The sequence below is a fragment of the Lampetra planeri genome, chromosome 35, assembly GCF_965212315.1.
Source record: "Lampetra planeri chromosome 35, kcLamPlan1.2.h2, whole genome shotgun sequence".
NCBI classification, from domain to species: domain Eukaryota; kingdom Metazoa; phylum Chordata; class Hyperoartia; order Petromyzontiformes; family Petromyzontidae; genus Lampetra; species Lampetra planeri.
In genome coordinates, this window is record NC_136141.1 from 2,253,313 (window position 1) to 2,273,499 (window position 20,187).

A 20,187-nucleotide genomic window follows, 5' to 3' on the forward strand; every position below is an offset into this window, starting at 1 on the left:
AAAACATCTTAAAGTGACTATGCACAAACAGAAAAATCCAGGAAAAAACTGCAAATTAGTCCTGGAGAGGGCTACTCTAGAGCAGTGGATCTCAACCGGGGGTACACGGACCCCCCCCTGGGGGGGAGGGGGGGAGGTTCGTGGCAATGTCCCAGGGGGGTAGTATGATGAGTTGATGTATGCTAAATTACACCGGGTGCTTCAAAAAAATGTTAACACTTACATGGGACTATCTTTTTATGGAAAAAGAACGGATATTAATACACTCTAACATGATAACAAATGTCATGTTAACAGCTTCAAAAAGTCAAAGAGTCTTCCACTTGTTCGCCATCATTGTCAACACGTGCCTGGAATCTATCTCAGGTGGTCTCCAGAGTCACATTTCTTGTGGCATTGTTGCAAATTCTCGGAAGTGTTAACATTTTTTTGAAGCACTCTGTATCATACATGAGCGTCATTGGTGAATAATCGTGTATGAATCTGCCAATACACAATAACTACGATAAAGTGTAAATCCGTATGGTTACCAAGAACGATATAAAAGACCTTTGTAAACTCTTTCGGTAAAGTCACGTAGATAGGTAAAAAAATAACAAAAAACTACGACGTTTCGATCGCAACACAAGCTGTCGTCTTTTTTTATTCTGAAGACGACCGCTTGTGTTGCGATCGAAACGTCGTAGTTTTGTTATTTCCTTTGAACCTATCTACGTGACTTCACCGAAAGAGCCAATATGAATTCCTGCAGTCACGAAAGCTTTAAGTCGAACTTTGTAAACTCATTGATGGTAAACAGTGCGGGTTTCCAAGAGTAACCAGCAAGCGCGAACACATTTACTTCATGCGTGCACAGCGTCCGTTTAATTTTTTGTATTCGCTTGCAAGTTACTCTCTCGTTAGGATACCTCACAAAATGGACAATTGGTTATACTATTGACGTTCATATTACTCATACATGTATTTCTCAGAACCATGTTGGCTCAGGCAAGGGGGGTTATACTCCAGTTGAAACTAAATTCAACAAGGAGGTAGTAGTACAGCAGCCGAACAAGGTTGAGAACCACTGCTCCCGAGTTCCGTCTGGTGTCGGCCCTTCCGCCAGCAGCGGTCGTAGCCAAGCGATTACAGGGCTGCCCCTTTGCCCTGTTCAAGCGGCCAGACGTGGCGTTACTTGGAAGTCACGCTGCGTGGCCAAGCCAAACGCCTTGCGATAGTTGGGTGAAAGTGCACCTGGAATTGGCCGAAAGAGCCGTTGTTGTTGCCTTGCCTCGCTCCGATGATTAATGGTGATCCCCTGGCACCGCGCGGCGTTACAGAACAACGCTCGTGCCCCATGAGGGACGCTTGGCCAATACTGTCCGTGATGTTCGACCTCGTGAGCGAGGAGACCAGAGTAACCGGAGAGAACCCAGCGTGCATATGAAGTGTGAGGGGATTGTGTGACACTCGGCAAGGCCACTCTCGGGCCACATTCACTCACATAGCCACGGCTACATACCTGTCAACCCCCTATCAGTGCCCTACCTTATATTCAGACCAATTCAGACCTCATTGGTCACCCCGTGCCCTTATAAATGTCAACGTTTATCATACAAAGTACCATCACAAGGGAGAAACACAAACAAATAGACAACATTTTTTTGCGTATATTGAAACGGCTGCATGCCGTAGGGACCTCAGAACTAAATTCCCCTGTACAAGAATACTGCTAAACCCGTATTGGTTGACAGCTATGCAGCTACAACACCTGGTAAGCCTCAACCATCACCCATCCACGTACTAGCCAGACTCAGCCATGCTAAGCTCAGATATTCAATGGGCTCTCTCTCACTCTATGCACAGGTGGGAAAGCTTGCACTGAAAAATGCATGGACTAATGTTTGCTTCGCGTGAAGGAGACAGATGGATTGTTGTATGTATGTTGTGTACATGTATGGTGTATGTATGTTCAACTTCTTTCGCACCGTACATAGCCAACCGTGATAATTGGAGGTGCGGGGGAAGGATAACAAACTAAACACAACAAGAAGCCGTTCTGAAGAAATTAGTTTTCAATCTAGATGATGATTTTAAAGTGCACAGCTCCAGTGGCTTCCTAATATCGGAAGGAGGAGCGTTCCAGACGGCCGCAGAAGCGCATCTGAAAACGCCGCGAGATGCGGCGACCATCTTTGTTCGATGGTTAAGACAATAGCCGCTGCTGCGAGCATGACCAGAGATGGCGTCTAGATGACCTTCATCCAGCAGTGGATAAATCATGGAGGATGATGATGATGATGAATGTGTGTGCAGGCATGGGCACCCAGGAACACGGCTGTCTCCCAGTTGGAGGTGCCACCTGACCTGGCCATGCTGCTGCGGGTGTACGAAGGTAAGGTCCCTCATGGGTTCAAAAAGACGTGGTCCCTTGTATGTGTGCATGTTGACCTTAATTCTAGATTTGAAGCTTTCGTGACTGCAAGGAATCATCTTCTTAGGTTTTTTCGGTAAAGTCACGTAGGTAAAACATCAAAATGAATGAAAATAAAATAAAATAAAATAAAAAATCACGACGTTTCGGAGGCAACACAAGTCTCCGTCATCAGGTGGGACCGTCACAGCCAGATTAGCTGCATCAAGTGAGGCAATGATTCAAGATGTAATCCCTTAAAAGCGAGTTGAGGGGGGGAGGAGAGGGAGGGGGGAGCTCATCAGATTATGGTAGCCAATGAATGGAACGTATCGGGAGGGAGGGGGGGCGAGGCCAAAAGGGTGGGCGACGGCGTGCAAGCGATTGTGCGCAAGCGGCTAATTACTGCACACGCCAACACAATGGGCAGAGAGGGGGAGGGAAGCTCTAATACACATGATAGACAAAAGAACGAAAATGCCCATGTTAATACCAATGCTGGCTGAACAATGAAGAGAGTACTGTTAAAAAATAACTGGGGATGTTAACACTCGGTAAAGTAAAGTAAAATAGTGCCTGTCAGATAAGATGGTCCAAAAAATTGTAATTAAGTCTTTTTTGCGTGGTTGATAACATCTTTCCAATGATTACTAAGTTTGTACCCATCATCACGGTTGTAATTATGTCTGTGTTTGTATATTTGTATGGCTTCGTGTACAAACCTTTGATGGTAGCCGGGAGGTTTGCAGAGAACCTTGGTCTCGGAAAAGACAATTTCATGAGAGCCCACCGAGTTGTAGCAATGATCGGCAACGGCAGAAGAATCAGTTCTGCCGTGTTTCAGATCTGACTGATTCTTCTGCAGTTGCCGATCATTGCTACAACTCGGTGGGCTCTCATGAAATTGTCTTTTCCGAGACCAAGGTTCTCTGCAAACCTCCCGGCTACCATCAAAGGTTTGTACACGAAGCCATACAAATATACAAACACAGACATAATTTCAACCGTGATGATGGGTACAAACTTAGTAATCATTGGAAAGATGTTATCAACCACGCAAAAAAGACTTAATTACAATTTTTTGGACCATCTTATCTGACAGGCACTATTTTACTTTACTTTACCGAGTGTTAACATCCCCAGTTATTTTTTAACAGTACTCTCTTCATTGTTCAGCCAGCATTGGTATTAACATGGGCATTTTCGTTCTTTTGTCTATCATGTGTATTAGAGCTTCCCTCCCCCTCTCTGCCCATTGTGTTGGCGTGTGCGGCAGTTGGCCGCTTGCGCATAATCGCTCCATTGTGTTGGCGTGTGCAGTAATTAGCCACTTGCGCACAATCGCTTGCACGCCGTCGCCCACCCTTTTGGCCTCGCCCCCCCTCCCTCCCGATACATTCCATTCATTGGCTACCATAGTCTGATGAGCTCCCCCCTCCCTCTCCTCCCCCCCTCAACTCGCTTTTAAGGGATTACATCTTGAATCATTGCCTCACTTGATGCAGCTAATCTGGCTGTGACGGTCCCACCTGATGACGGAGACTTGTGTTGCCTCCGAAACGTCGTGATTTTTGATTTTATTTTATTTTCATTCATTTTGATGTTTTACCTACGTGACTTTACCGAAAAAACCTAAGAACATGTTGACCTTCTTTCGCACCGTACGTAGCCAACCGTGCTAATCGGAGGTGCGGGGGAAGGACAAACTAACGAAACGCAAAAAGCAGTTCCCTCATGGGCTAATGAGGCCATGGTTCCTCATGGGTTAATAAAGGCATTAGCACTCGTGGGATCATAAATGTCTGGTTATTTAATGGGACAATGAAGATCAAAGTGTGGTGCGGCATTCATCCAGCAGTGAATTGCCAAAAGGCTTAACATTATTTTGTTGTAAATTATTATGATCGTTGTTACACGTCGTAAAACAAGGAAACTGTGAACGCTTGATTACTTCATTGATTCAGTGAACAAACGTTCGCCCCTGTTAAGCGAAATTCCCCAAAGGGGCGGGGGGGGGGTGCCTTTTTATTGTGCTCGACATTTCCTCTGATAATAATAATGACCATCAAGTCAAGTATGCGGGCTTGGGGCAGGCAGGAACACGTGGCTAGAAGGGGGAGGGGGGAGGTGAAGGCCAACGGACGAGACCGGTGATGAAATGGCAGCCAAAGGAGGGAATGTACTTGAGAGACGTTCCACCACCATGGAGACCCAGAGATGACATCAGCGCATCAGAGGCCAGAGTAGAGATGCATCGTGACATTGTGAGGGATGTTGGAAGGCGTGGAAGAGGCCTTCATCCAGCCATGCATAGACAATGGATGATGCTTGATGATTATTTCAACAGCGACTGTGCTGTAACGTCATTTTTGACATTTTCACAAGAACTTACAATGACAGCATGACAAAAATAATGAAAACTATTTTTACTCAGTTATTTATAAACATGACGATGTCATTACAGCTGACGTCTTCTCATTACGTGTGATGCAATCACATTTATGAACTACATTAATAAAAAATTAACCCGTAAAAACAAAGTTTTTCACTATAAATCCTTTATATGCGTGGCGGCTAGAGTCCTCTCGTCATCTGGCTTGAGATGGCACGGTTTTTAAACCTCGTCGTGTAAGTTGCCCCGTTGACAAGGCGACGCTTTTATTTAACTTAGGGTCTTGTATCCTCAAATCTTGTAACTCAATTTTTACCCACTTCTCAATATCTTATCGATTGCAAACTTGGTATACGTATGTCATACTGATGACAATACTATATTCTATCATAAAAAAAAAATATCTATTTTTAAACAATCATTTTTATATATTTTGTATCGGCTTGGGTCTAATTGTCCACGCTCAACTGACGTTGGCTGTCAATCACCACGCTCCATTACGTTATGGCAAGCTTCGGGGCCACTTCCTGGAGTCGTGGAGTTCTGCCATTACTCGTACGGTGCATTTCATTAAAGCGTGTTTAAAAAAAAAAGTATTTTTAAATATTATTTCTTTGTTGTTGTCGTTGTTGCCGCAGGCAAGTACCACATGCACAGCGACAAGGTCAGGCTCATGTCGCCACCTCCCATGAGGGACACGCGGGTCTACGACCTCCCCCGTGACATCAACAGTCACCCCTTCTCCAAGTTCTCGAAGGGCGCCTTCAAGGTGAGCCCGTGGAGCCCCCCCCTCCCCCTGCGCGATCGTCACAGAGAAGTCCTCCTTCCCAGTCCGCTGTTCATGTCACCGACCAAAAGAGTGGCACCCGTAGAAGGCACCTTGGTCACGTCAATGATTAACGTCGGTGTTTGTTCGATGGTGGGTGGGGTCCCCGTTGCCTTGTGGGACACGGCAGTGTCGCGGTTAGCTGTGAACCCGGCGGCCCGAGTTCAATTCCCGCTCACGGCCAACACCACAGGTGACGATTATCTGAACCGGTCCTGGGCCTCCCCTAGGTCGACTCAGCCTCAAATGAGTACCTGGTGCGGTGTGTAGTAAACATTGCCACTGGGGAGACAAAGGCGGCCGGGCTCGGAGTTGGCCACCCACCCCCTTGTGGGCCGCCCCTGCCTTCATAGGTGCTACTCGCTAACAGCACTTGCCCCAAAAGTCTGTTCAGGGTACATCGGGTACTTTGTTGCGTTGGTCCCTTGTAGAACAGGTCATAGCCAGCCAGCCACAATATAAGTGTGGCAAAGATTAACGTGAGTCCACTGCCTACCACCACCAAATCACACTAATTGCGCATTATCTCGTTGGAACTCACGTTTATGTTTTTTCTCGAGTTTTCTGGTTTCCTTCCATATGAGGTCAAACACTCATCAGTATGATGCCAAACATCCCAATGCAGGACCCTCCTGAAAACAAGAGTTGAGACTCAGTGGGGCTTTCCTGGATACACAATTGGCATTGTAATTTAGATTATTCTTAGGTTTTTTTCGGTAATGTCACGTGGGTAAAAAATTAAAATTTAAATTAATAAAAGTAATTATTAATTTTACTTTTTTTACCTACGTGACTTTACCGAAAAATTAAAAACCTAAGAATATGAATCCTTGCTGTCACGAAAGCTTCAAATCTAGAATTGTAATTGACGTTGCCCGTCAGGCCAATCACACGGAATGTGCCCGATACTCGTCAGTTCTCAGAAGCTAAGCAGTGTGGGGCAATCCCGACTTACACAGACAGATTGCCATCGGCCGCTCCAGGGCTACGCGTTGGGCTGTAGAAATCCCCATCGTTCTGGACATCTACGCTTCCATGCCTGTGGTCCCACGCCTTGGCCAGCCCGCGCTGACGAGCGGCGGGTGAAGCACGGCAAAATAATCCTCACGACCCGCACAGCGTTGTGCGGAGACCCTCATCCAGCAGTGGATTGACGGGAGGGGCTGTACGTGTATGTAATTGGCGTTCGCGACGTATGGTGAGATGCTCTCGGCCTGCGCACGGCCAGGGGATGCCCTCAGGACGTCACCTCAGGTTGGACCCCCTCTCCCCCGCCCTTCCAATCGTTGTGCTTGTTGCTCGTAGAACGGATGCTTCGGCTACCTTGGACCTCCGGTGGAATCGACTCTCACCAAGGTCATCACAGAGGAGGAGCAGATGGAAGCCATATCCATCTTCAAGCTGGTGAGCTCACGCGCGAGGTGACATGACGCCGTTTGTGCGGATGTTCTTCTTGGTTCTTTCGGTAAAGTCACGTAGAATGGAAATAATTAAATAATAAAAATAAAGCATAATGAAATAATTCTCACGACGTTTCGGCCACAACGCAAGCAGCCGAGAACAGGTCGGCTGCTTGCGTTGTGGCCGAAACGTCGTGAGAATTATTTTATTATGTTTTATTTTGTATTTTTTTATTTTATTATTTTCATTCTACGTGACTTTACCGAAAGAACCAAGAAGATGAATCCCTGCAGTCACGAAAGCTTTAAATGTGCGTATGTTGTTTGCGATTGGCTCAACGTCAAGCCTGCAGTCCTATGCCTCGGTAAAGGGGAAGGAGATGTCCTTTATGAAAGTGAGGCCCAATCCAAGAGACTTATCGCAGTAAATGCCGTACTGTAAGTTGACTTTAAAACATTTAAAGCATTCCCCAAAGCCGTTTATGTGCAATTAAAAACAAATCTGATTTTTCTGACCCCCCGTGCTGCTTGCTAACAACGTGACGAGTCGTAACATTGGTCACCTCTGCCGACATCCTTGGTGAATTTATTTCTTCAGCAAATGCTTTCACGCGTGACTGTAAAAACAGTTAGAGCTTGGTGTCACGTGATTGGGTGCGCGTGCTGGTCGTGCCCAGCTTTGATTACTATATTTAAATGCGACTTGATTTATGCTCGTGTCAGAGGAGAGCGTGTCAACTCTTCAGTCGTTAAACATTTTTGGGAAGTCGGCAGCTTTTCTGAACTCCAGTCCTCCGTCCACTTCCTCCCACCGTCCACCTTTTTGCGATTACCAATCTTTTCAATTTGTGCGCAACGTGGGCTTCTTGACGCTGCCCACGCACTTGACGGTCGATAGTTGCGTAAGGCCGGACCGTGGACCGGGTTACAAGGACCGGAGTTTAGAGACCCCGCTCTAAATGTAGCCACGTAGGCTTTTGCGACCGATCTCTTACGACTTACAATTGATTCTTGGGTCAGATTGCGTCCGTAAAATGTGTGTCGTAAACAACATTCCCTCCTCCTCCACCCGACGCAGCCAATCAATAACGTTACGGGAGCAACGTGCCAGTTCATTTCCTGCTTTGGCACTCCGTTGTTTTGGAGCGCAATCCACAACGTTTTAACAATTGGGTATGAGGGACGTTTCACTGGCATCATCAGGGTCGGTTTACACATTTGAGACTCTACAGGACAGTGTTCCGAGCAAAAACTACATCAGTGTTAACCGTTAACGTTGTTTGAGGTTCGTACGGTAATACTGTACTGTGATTATCAAGGTGCTAATGCTTTCTGTGTGAAGCTGGCATGCGTTTCCTCTATTGATTTTAAGCGATATTTATGCCAACATATTCAAACGGATCCTTCTCAACCGCTTTGTTCAGATGTTCAGAGTTTATTTGAGGTGACCGTGTGGCTCAGAGGTCCAAGCGCTGAGCTGGTATCGCTGCTGAGATCCTGGGTTCAGATTGAGGCAGCCGCCTGGATAAAACTGGGTTCTCAAGTGCAGCGAGTTGTTGTGCTCACCAATGACTGCACACAATGAACCATCTCAGAAAATTTGGTTCTGCACTTAATTTAGTGAAATGCCAGTCCTGAGAATGAACAGAGTATTAGTTTGAGTCATAATATAGGTTTGTTTAGGCTAGATCGCGTAAATATAAATGTGTCATTAAACCCGCCACCAGCCGACACAGCCAATTAGTAAGGGTTGTCACGTGAACAGAACATGCCAATTCGTTACTAGTACAGCACTAATGTGTAGTGTATTGTATAGTGTATAGTGTAGTGTAGAGTGTAGTGTATAGTAGTGTAGTGTATAGTATTGTAGTGTACAGTGTAGTGTATAATAGTGTATAGTATAGTGTATAGTGTAGTGTACTAGTACAGCACTAACCGGTTGTGTTGGAGAGCCAAGCCACAACATTTACAATCTGAGCACGATGTTTCTCCAGTAATTACAACCAGCTTCATCAGGCGACAGCCAGATTTGAAATTGGTCGGGAAAGCCTACGTGTTCAATTGGTGTGACTACCATGCAATGATCATTATTCCCATGTGACAGGGCGTTTGATAAAGTGCTCTCCCCCAATGGCGGAGCCAGGATTTTCAGGTAGGGGGGAAACCCCTCCAGAAATGAAATATGATAGGAATTGTTAGTAAGTAAGGACTTGTCCCTTGCTTTTTATTCGGCGCGTGTGCGGTGATGGCGCAGCCATCGATTAAGGGTCGAATTCGAACCGCGTTGTGTGATCGGCATCGCGCTCGCTGAAGGTATGTATTCAGGGAAGTCGTGTACTGCATACGCAACTGCGCACAATTCTGAGTCATTTTTAACTGCTTTGCTGTTACTTATTGCCAATTATGGACTCGGACTATTGTCCTATCATCTCATAGAGTCCATGGCACGTAATAACATGCTACACAGTGGCAGTGGGGGTCGCAAAATGCCGATCTATTACTAATAAACCCCAATGATCCGATCGAAATTATGGATATCGATCGGATCATTGGAGGGGCACGTGCCACCCCACCCCCCCCCCCCCCCACTGGCTCCGCCAGTGCTCTCCCCTACTGTATGGGACAGAGATCACTTTAAGTTATTTTTAGAGGTAGTTCTGTGATATCCGCTTGCGTGGGAAGTTCTCGAACACGGACGCTCCGTGTCCTCTGAGATTCGAGTCAGGGTGATTTTGTCGTAACTGACGCGCAGTTGTCTCGGCGCGGAAATGTTGAGCGCCATTCCCTTCCTGACAATTGGCCTCGTCCCGCTCCGCAGGTGATGCGCTTCATGGCGGACAGCACCATGAGCCCCATGCAGGAGTTCCTGCTGGGCAGCTACGTGGTGCAGCGCGCCATCAACATCCCCGGCCTGCGGCAGGAGGTGTTGTGCCAGCTCGCCAACCAGACGTGGCAGAACCCGGACCCGGCGAGCGCGCGCCGGGGCTGGCTGCTGCTCGCGAATTGCCTCGGCTGCTTCGCCGTGCCGCCCATTCTGCGACCGTACCTGCTCAAGTGAGGCCCCCCCCCACCCAGTGCCAAGGGCTCGTGGTGGGCTCTATGATCAGGGGTGGGTAGCGTCGCCACCTGTCCTGGTTTTTCGCACGGTCGTCCTCTTGTTGAGCGAGCCGCTGTCGTGGGAGATCTGCAGAGGTGGGACAAAGTCATTGTTATGCAAGTCCAAGTCGAGTCGCAAGTCATCAAATTCATGACTCGAGTCTGACTCGAGTCCAAGTCACATGACTCGAGTCCACATCTCATAGGTGGGACAAAGTCATTGTTATGCAAGTCCAAGTCGAGTCGCAAGTCATCAAATTCATGACTCGAGTCTGACTCGAGTCCAAGTCACATGACTCGAGTCCACACCTCTGGAGATCTGTAAGTCTTCCCCGGGACATTTAAAGTGTCTCTGTATTTGTCAGTTAATTGACGATGCTCCGTGAGAGATAATGCATTGCGGTGGACTGTAGTTTTCCCCGTCTTCTGATATCGCGAGATATTCTTGTCCTCGTGATATGACCTGGTCCTTTCGTTGTTTGATCTTAGAGGTGGCAACCCTCATGGTGGGAAACCTACGGCCCATGGTGTCGTATCCGCCCCTCAACTTCTTTAGTGCGTCTGGCGGCCATGTGAGGCCTCGCACTTCAAAAGGGCCTCCAATCGACGCACTTGCCCATGACCGCAAGCACCTTAGCCACCCTAACTGGGTACTAGAGTGGAGGATTTTCGACCTGCCAATACTGTATTTGCACTTTTATATAGCCAACTTCAAGGTAGTTTTTTATCGTTTGGAATGAGTTGGTTCAAAGTTATTTCAACAATCTGGTTCATTGTATGACTCGGCCGATAGGGTGTTGATCAACTCGCGGCGAGCTCAATCGTCGCTCGTGTTTCGTTATTTCTTTATTCCACTTGGGGGCGGCAACGCAGGTCCAGCGGCGTCGTGTTCGCAGCTTGGTCGCAGAGCTTCGCGGTTCCATTCCAGCGGCCGCCCCGATTTAATAGGCCGGGTGCGTGAACCGTAAAATATGCGTGCCATCCGCATCACAGTGGCTGTTAACGTCGTTCCCAAGAATAGACCACTGTGGGCTGGTGGTCCAACATTTCCCAATGTAAAAAATTACCAACTTTAAAAAAATTACCCACAATTGGAATATATTTAGAAATCATCGCCCCCCACTACTCCACTTCTGTGAAAACCTGGAAAAGAGTCGGGAGACTCGGTGAGGCTTTCCTGGGTACATGAGCGTTTATTAAAAAAGAACATAAAATTAAGGCTGAACTTGCTTTACGTTACCGGTTTCATAACATATCGAGCAATGTCTCTATTTTATAACTTGGGAAGCTAATGAATGCGAAGGAATGTATCGTGCAGTTGTTGCGCACTTACAAATGTTAGACCCGACTTCTGTGGCGCCTCATGTTTATGATCTCGCGGATGAGGAGGGTTAAAGATTTACAGAGGTACACCGACAACGAGACACAGTGCCATGAAAGATGGTCCAAATTTGCATATTAATAGCGAGGGAGTGCTTTCAGAAAAACTGAAGTTGATAGTGAAATACAACAATAATATCATAGATCTTCTTGGTTCTTTTGGTAAAGTCACGTAGAATGGAAGTAATAAAATAAGAAAAATAATTATTTTATTATTTCCATTCTACGTGACTTTACCGAACGAACCAAGAAGATGAATCCCTGCAGTCACGAAAGCTTTAAATCGAAAAATAATATCGTACCTTAAGAGGAACTTTTCAAATCGGTGCATATGACCCACTATTACATAGCCCTATTGAAATGGAAATTGGGCCCAGGAATGAATTGCTAAGCATATTATGCTAATCGTGGTAGTGTTGACTTCCGTTTAGCAGTTCTACCCAGAATGCAGTGTGCCAGCGACATTTTATAATTTTACTTTGAATATCAATTAGTTGATGGAGGAATACTTGTCTGTTACTCAACGGCCACTAATTAAATACCCATCATGCCCCATGGTGTAAAGCACCGTGTTCAATTCACTCAGTCTCTCAGACCTCTCTAGTTATGCGCTATGAAGAAGGGCCATTGCTTGAGCCGTTTACTATTATACATTTTCTTTCAAGGTCACAGTGCTGTTGACAAATGTGTTGAGGTTGCACGATGACTTCGGGATTATGAACATGGACGCTGACAAAGAAAATTAGGGGGAAATAAAATGTGATGAGCGCACAGAGAAGCGTGGAGAGATGCGCGCTTGGAATGGTAGAAAGAAGATGCGTAAATCAGGGAATAAATGCAAACGAGAGACATTGTTATTGACCGATTGTCGCCTCTATCAGCGCCAGTCGGTAAATCTCACACATTCGCGATCATATTTAGAGTTGCGCTCGCTTCAGTACTTCAGTGACTAAAAGTGCCTCGCGTCCCGCCTCAACCATTCCAATAGCCCTGCTACAGTGCAGGCAAGGGGACCCCCAGTGGCAGCTGTCCTTATACGGCACGAGGATGTGCGCAGCACTGGCCTACAGAACGGGCCGTTGTCCTGCCAGTAAGGGGGGGGGGGGAGCAGGGTAGGGGGGCGGGGTGTTGCGAGTCGCTTCTCAAAGTTGGCACATAACAGTTGGACCACGATGCCGGCACGCGCGGCTCACTCGCTGTCGAATGACGCCACGGGTATCTTTTTAACATCCGCCTGGAAGCGGCGATGGTGGTCCCCGTGGGTACCGGGCGTGCGTTCGCGAATTCACGGTCGCCCACCCAACCCCCCCCCCCCGCTCGCTCACGCCTTGCTTTACGCGCGCGCCGCGTAGGTACGTGTCGGACCACGCGATGAACGGCTTCAAGTCCCTGTGCCAGCGCAAGCTGATCCAGGGGGCGTCCGAGGCCGTCAGAGACCCCGAGACTTCACGCCAGTTCCCCTCCACCTTCCTCGAGTGGACAGCGAACCAGCGCTGCGCCCGCACCACCGTCAGCGTCCACTCCTTTGACGGTACGGCCGGCGGCACAGATTCTGGCAGCGGGGGTGGGGGGTTGGGGGGAACCAAACAAAACAACAACCGCAAACTAGCTCTCTCGCTCTCTCCGTTTTGCTTCCGATGTTGCGGAGGCACGAGGTACGTATGCGTGCGTGTTGAACTTCCTTCGCGCGCCGTACGTAGCCGACCCTGCTTATCGGAGGTGCGGGGGACAGACGACAAACTACACACAAAATAATGGTGAAAAAGAAAGGAGTTTTCAACTTAGATTTAAAAGTGCATAGCTCCAGGGGCTTCCTAATATCGCAAGGAAGATGCGTTCCAGACGGCCGCGGAAGCGCATCTGAAAGCGCGTCACGCAGCAACTGTCTTCATTCGATTGTTGAGCCAAAAGCCGCTGCTGCTGCGACAATGAAGCAGAGTTCGCGTGGTTGATGGTTTATGCTCCTTAACGAGATCAGAGGAGGGAGCAGAAACCATCACGCAAACTCCGGGCGCTTGTGTTGGCTCGCGAACACAAGCGTCGCCCATAACCGAGTGGGAGAAAAACGGCCGAGTAACTTGACAGATGCAGTGACCGTATTTGTTCAATGGTTATCCAAAAGCTGGCGTGTGTGGCGGCTTGCTCTTTTTCGCGAGAAGGTTGTTGAATCTTATTGTCGAGTTGCAGCTTCCATCCCACGCCCACTCAGAGGTCGTCAGCCTATCGCGGATTGTGCCACCGTGTGGCTCGCCGATGTTGTTTTCCGTGTGCGTGTCACGTGTCGTTCGGCACGGTGCCCGATGTTTTCGCATCACGTGCTGGGATCAGTAGCAGCAGCAGCAGAAGCCGTCCACTTTAGTTCGTCTAGGGGAGAATACGATCTGCTCCATTCATTCTCCTAAGGAGCTGCCAGCACGTGGAGCGAAACGTCGGACAACGTGCAGTACAACCCCCCCCCAGAAGACGCGTCGAAAAGTTGTTGCAACAGGACCAGCGAAAACCAACTCAGTAGATGAAGGTGTTTGTCGAACTGATATTTGTTTGCTACCAAAGCAAAACAGCTGTGAGGTGGCCAGGAGATGGCTGTACAGCATTGGATTCTTGAATCCATGTGTGCAAAGCTTTGAGTGTTACTTTATGGTATGCACGGACAATCATGACCGAGTGACTGATGGACATTTTTACAATGTCCGATAATGGTTAGAAAGCTGAAATTTGGCAAAAAAAATACATTTCAGTCTACGATCATAGCTAAATAAACCCCAAAAGTATTGTTTGTGTCCGAAGAAGATACTGCTGACAGTATCCGTGTCCTGTGTGTGTGACCGTGGCGGTGTTAAACTACAGTCGCACACACAATGTCACATTGCAGCCTGAAATGTTCATTGGTTTCATTTATAGGGCAGCTTCAACCTAAAATTTTACGCTGCTTTAAATCTCATGCTAACCGTTGCCGTGTGGATCAGAGGTCACACTTTCGGGAATCTCAAGAGGTAGCTCTTCGATATCCACTTCCGCGAGCCATCCTCTGAGAATGCACGCGGCTGCTCTGCTCTGCTCTGTATTCTGCAATGGATCCTTCACGTCTGTGACCTGATGCCAATAGCACACGTGTAACAGAAATAATTGAAGACTAAAATCTAAAATACACTTGCAGCTAAAAATAATGTCACTTCCAGTGTTCACACACACACACGCGCGCGCGCGCGCACCTATAAAGTTAGAGTTTACAAACGGGAATGTGCGTTTATGAATAGTGTACAGTGCAAGCTTATATATTAACAAGCATCTGATAGGGCACTGTTGGCAGAGGTAATAATTGGGTGCAAAGGTTGGCAATACTTGCGCTATAAAAAGAGCTAACTTTAGCGCCGTAGTATACTCAGGGCGTGGAGCATTCTTGATGCGATGTTAGTCACAGCGTCATTGTCGTCACCACCGTCAGTTGCTTCATATCAACCATTTAGACCCACTTCCTCGCCCACTGGGCTCCATTCCAGTGAAGAATTCAGAATTGTTGATCCACACGACAATTTGGAAATATTTTGGGTCCTGAAAAATGAACCACGTATTCACTCATAAAGTTCATCGTCGCTCCGGGCAACTGTCGCTAACTTCATCGGCCACGTCACTCGAGACAACCACCACCGTAATCATTATTCTGTACAACCATCATCACCATTTCATGATCATCATTATCACAGTGGACAACCACCACCGTAATCATTATTCTGTACAACCATCATCACCATTTCATGATCATCATTATCACAGTGGACAACCACCACCGTAATCATTATTCTGTACAACCATCATCACCATTTCATGATCATCATTATCACAGTGGACAACCACCACCGTAATCATTATTCTGTACAACCATCATCACCATTTCATGATCATCATTATCACAGTGGACAACCACCACCATCATTATCACTCCATTATCCACGATTCCACATTCACATGCCAGGGGCGAGTTTAACCATAGGACAACCACTATTGAAGTCTCCACAAAGCGGCGCTAATTTGATCAATCCCAGTGGGGGGATCATGGGCTGAGACAACCCCCAGCCAGGATTTAAACTTTAGCGACCTTCCGACTGCTGAGCAACCTGACCCGGAGCGTACACACGGCAAGCAGCCCACCCAGCGGTGCATTGCAGTGGCTCAAACCTACATCGTGGATGTGAGATCAAGACGCAGGCCTGCTATGTGCCCACTCACTCCGATGCTGGCGGAAAGGCCCCTACGAGAGGGAGCTCTCTCGAGAGAGAGCTCCTCTCTCGAGGGTATAATGCCAGATTCCAAGAACACAGGATGAGATGTTATTGGCACGGTCCATTTGCATTTGTTTTGATTGCCATGGTTCGTAAGACGAAGGATCCATTCGGAACTCTTTCACAGCGCTTTCTTGGCGAAATCTGGCTTCGAGAGGTTGCAAGTGTGCAATCTGTGCTTGAATGTAACGTAAGAATATATTCCAGCCATCCTCAATCAATTCACCGATGGACGTAGGCCTAACCCAACACCGTGTCGGTCAAGATTGTTTAACAACCATACTTCACTATATTGGTCAGTGCGGGCTGGTGAAAGGGGTGAGGTGGGGCTGAAAATCGGTTTTGATATCAATTGCTGCCCGGTGTCAGCCGCGGCCAGGAATTAAACCCGGGTCGCCGGGATCACGGCGGTGTGTGCGGGGAGCGGTAGCACAACGCTTTGTGCGCTGCGCTTCGAATCCGGCAACCCGAATGCAATTCCCGCTCACGGCCAACACCGTCAGTGACGATTTTCTGAACCGGTCCTGGGCCTCCCCTCGGTTGACTAGCCCTCAAATGAGCACTCGGTGCGGTGTGTTAACATCGCCACTGGGGAGACAAAGGCGGACGAGCGTGATGCTGGCCATCCACCCCCTCGTGTGCCGTGCCGGCCTTCATAGGTGCTCGCTAACGGCACTTTCCCCAACAGTTGGTTAAGGCTATAGGGGGGATCTTTGTCTTTGTTTGATCTTTGTCGTCTTTGTTCAGGAAACGTGGCATCCGTGGGGCTGGACTCGTGGACCACGGGGGAGAAGCTGGGGGAGCAGGTCCTCCGCCAGAGGTCGGTGGATCGAGAAGGCCCCGTGCCGTCAAGCTTTCATCGCGAGAGTCTGAACGATGATTTTAGTGTGTATTGTACAGTCTTTTGCATCGAATTAGGTAGGATCTCTTGTCTCACGGAGAGACGGGGATCATTGCCTGTGAACGTGTGGAAATTCACCAGCGTTGATTGGTTCAAGCGAGTCTGACACTTCTGATAAAACGACATAAAATGCGCACGTCCTGCGTGGCATGTAACGTTTAGTCGAATTTATAAACATGGAATATTGATTGCACGAGAGCTACTTCTGTAGTTCCTGCTGAGCTACCGCTCATTTGACATTATTCACTGATTAGAATTAGGTAAGTTCCAAACTTTATTGGGACTTCCAAGAGCCTCCTCTGGGCAGAGAGGGAGACTGTTGGAGACTCGAGGTGATCAACGTTGGGATGCTGCTGCTGCTGCTGCAACGGTTATCACACTGGACTTGCAATGCAGAGGTCACCGGTTCATTCGCCTGGCACGGCAGGTTTCTTAAACCCCCCCCCCCCCCTCCATCACCCAGAAGTACAAATGGGAATGCCACAGTTAGTCAACTGGCAGGCCGCATGTGGTAGGGTAAAGTGTGGGTACTCACTTTTTTTAGTCCAAGATGTCTAACCGCGGTGGACAAGTAGGCCAAAGTGTGTTCTCCAGAGGGTGGCCGTGTAGAGCTCCCTCCAGTGGAGGCCCTTCTGCCAGCGGTGGCGTGAACGAGCAATTGCAGGGCTGCCCCTTTACCTCCACATCTGCTGTCGTTGTTCGCCGGGTGAATCGGCGTAGAAGTGCAGTCAACGTCACGACGTCAGTCGGAGGCGTGATAATAATAATTTCACTTTATACAGCAGCGTCATTCATGCCCAACAGCGTCCCGCAACGCTGTACATTAATCAAATGCAAGGACCAATTCCCATGTAAGCGGTTGGCTATGCACGCTGCGAAAGAAGCCCCAACGCACACACACACGCACGTACATACCAAGCAAGTGAAACTCCTACTACAACCAAGTAAAATCGAGAGATTAATAAACAAATTAATAACGGCACCAAAACAAACAGCGCAAACAATACAAAAGTAGAATTGCCGCCACAGGCAAGAAGTGATTGAACGAACGAGCGCTTCTCGGTGATAAATCAACCCCAATCGGTCTCAGGTTTGTTCACCAAATCATGAGCGCTATTCGGTCATCATTTTGTCGTTTTTTTTTTGCACCTGTGAATGCCCATAACCTTGGACGTGAAGCGCGCCAAATGAAATCAATGTCCTCCAACCCCCTCCTTCCTCCCGGACGGTCGCGGGGGTCGACAGGGGCGTCTCGGAAGGCTGCCACGGCTGGACAATAGCGATGCACGACGCGGGCGCCGGCCCCTGCGAGCTCGCGGGTCACGACTACGTCCTGGACCTGCTGGGCGACGTGGAGCTGCCGCAGACTTTCCGCAAGCCGCCCTCCTACTTCCTCCACTCCGCCAGCGGATCCGGCCTGGGCTCCGGATCGCCCACACCGCACGGCGGGGGCGGTGGCGGCGCCTTCGCGGGCGCCGGGAGCTCGCACGTCAGCCCGCAGCCTCCGCCGCCTCCGCCTCCTCCCCCTCCTCTCCCCCACCAGCTGAGCAGCAGCAGCAGCAGCCCGTGGGTGCCCGACCATCGCGCGTGACACTCGTTGACAATTTAACGCGTAGGAGACTTTCGCGACCACTATCATCCATGACATAAGGTTTTTTCGGGGTTAGACCGCGTTAATATCAATGTGTCGTTAAGCCCGCCGCCACCCGACAGCCAACTTGTAAGGGTTGTCACGTAAACAGAACGTGCCAATTCGTTACTAGTACAGCACCCCGGTGTGTTGGAGAGCAAATCCACAAGATTGTGCTCAGATGGTAAATGTTGTGGATTCCCTCTCCAACACACCTGTGTGCTGTACGAGTGACGAATTGGCACGTTCTGTTTACGCGACAAACCTTACTAATTGGCCGTGTCGGGTGGTGGCGGGTTTAACGACACATTTATATTTACGCGATCTACCCCAAAAAAACCTGTATTATGGACTTGTTGACAACAACGACGACGATGACGACGACTGACCTTATGTCGCAGGGAGATTTACACGACGCCTTATTGCAAGACGCTTTGCAACCATGATACATTTGTGCATAAGATGACAGTGGTTGAAGTAAAGAATGGGGTAAGTAAAATAAAATCCGGGACATCGTTGCCATGCCATGACATCATCGACATCCCCATGACGTCGTTGTCGCCGCGTCGTTGGCAGGATGACGACGGGAGGAGGCAGCTACGTGGAGTTCATCCCACCGCCCCCAGGATCGTTCGCTCCCTCGCTGCCTCCTCGCTCCAACTACCCACCCGCCATGAGTGGCTTCGACCAGCGGGGATACCAACCACCAGGTGACCCTGTGACTGCTCAACAGCCCCCTCCACCATTTTAATTGCCGCGAGATTTGCAGCGCAAGGTCCACAACAATCGCATCGTGGGACCTTTATTGCTGGTATCAAAATATAAGAATAGGTGTTACTCTTTCTGGCGATAAAACAGTTGGGTTAAGATGTTCAAATGCCAAAAACGAATCGTGTCTTTGTAGTGAGTTCAACTGAGTTGCAGACGTCCTCTTTGGAGGCAACGCATGTTTTAACACCAACACTCGGGTTAACAGAATAAGAACCTATGGTGGTGACCACCAGGCTAACTATGCTAATTACACTTAACTAGCCTCAACGGACCGGACCACAGGTTGGGTCCGGGTGCACGTGTTGGTGACTATGTAGGACGTAGAACGTAGATTCTTCAGGATGAACAACAGCAGCCGGTCCCTCTGGGGGACCCGGCTTATATCCTCTGCGGCGTGGCCAGCTCCGCCATTAGCCACGCCCACCTTCTAGAATCCTCGAGCAGGATCTCGACCCTGACACGTGACCACCCCTAGCCCCCACCTGGGGGCCCTGTGTAGACTCAACCGGTCACGTGTCCTTCGGGGTCAACCAGAGTGTCATGGCCGTTAGTAACCCCATTCCCGTGGCCGGCACTCTCACACCCTGTCCTGTAAAGGTCGGCACTGCACGCAGAGCGTGGTGCCATCCAGCACTGTCAGTCAGTGCTCACCGAGCCCCTCTAGGGCCGATACTGCATCCACATACACGTGGTGCCCGTGATGTCAATACACCGCATGCCGTGCCTCTCTAGGGCCGACATTGCACAGTGACATCCACGTGTCTCTGCCGCGCCTCGTGTCACTGGAGGCTTCACCAAGACGTCTCCTCCCCGTGTCGTTTTTTTGTTGTTGTCGCCATCGCAGCACCGTTCAACGGTCGGGGCGAGGGGTATTCCGAGCACGAAATCAACCATTATGTGGACACGCTCTTCGACCCGCTCATGAGCCACGGGGTAAGGCCATCTGTAACCCTTTCCCCGGTCCGAGACGTCTGCAAGTTGCAGGATGGAGGGGGGATTGTGCCGCTCGCCGCCGAATCTCATTTTATTTAGGGAAGCGCAGCGCCGCTGTTTTTAAAGACACTGTTACTCACCGCAGAGAACAGTAGCCGCACGGGCGCTACGATAGCTGGCGTGCCA

At 49.0% G+C, this 20,187-nt stretch overlaps 1 protein-coding gene across 1 annotated transcript in view; it reads left to right on the forward strand.

The window, feature by feature from the left end:
• The window catches only part of LOC144730165 (unconventional myosin-XV-like), a 105,347-nt gene that overhangs the window by 48,158 nt on the left and 37,002 nt on the right, over positions 1-20,187 (forward strand). Inside the window, exons 25-33 of the mRNA XM_078610765.1 lie at positions 2,296-2,374; positions 5,423-5,553; positions 6,916-7,014; positions 9,829-10,064; positions 12,839-13,017; positions 16,514-16,586; positions 17,913-18,233; positions 18,874-19,007; positions 19,913-20,001. Coding sequence (XP_078466891.1) covers positions 2,296-2,374; positions 5,423-5,553; positions 6,916-7,014; positions 9,829-10,064; positions 12,839-13,017; positions 16,514-16,586; positions 17,913-18,233; positions 18,874-19,007; positions 19,913-20,001 — 1,341 coding nt within the window. The remainder of the gene's footprint in view (positions 1-2,295; positions 2,375-5,422; positions 5,554-6,915; positions 7,015-9,828; positions 10,065-12,838; positions 13,018-16,513; positions 16,587-17,912; positions 18,234-18,873; positions 19,008-19,912; positions 20,002-20,187) is intronic.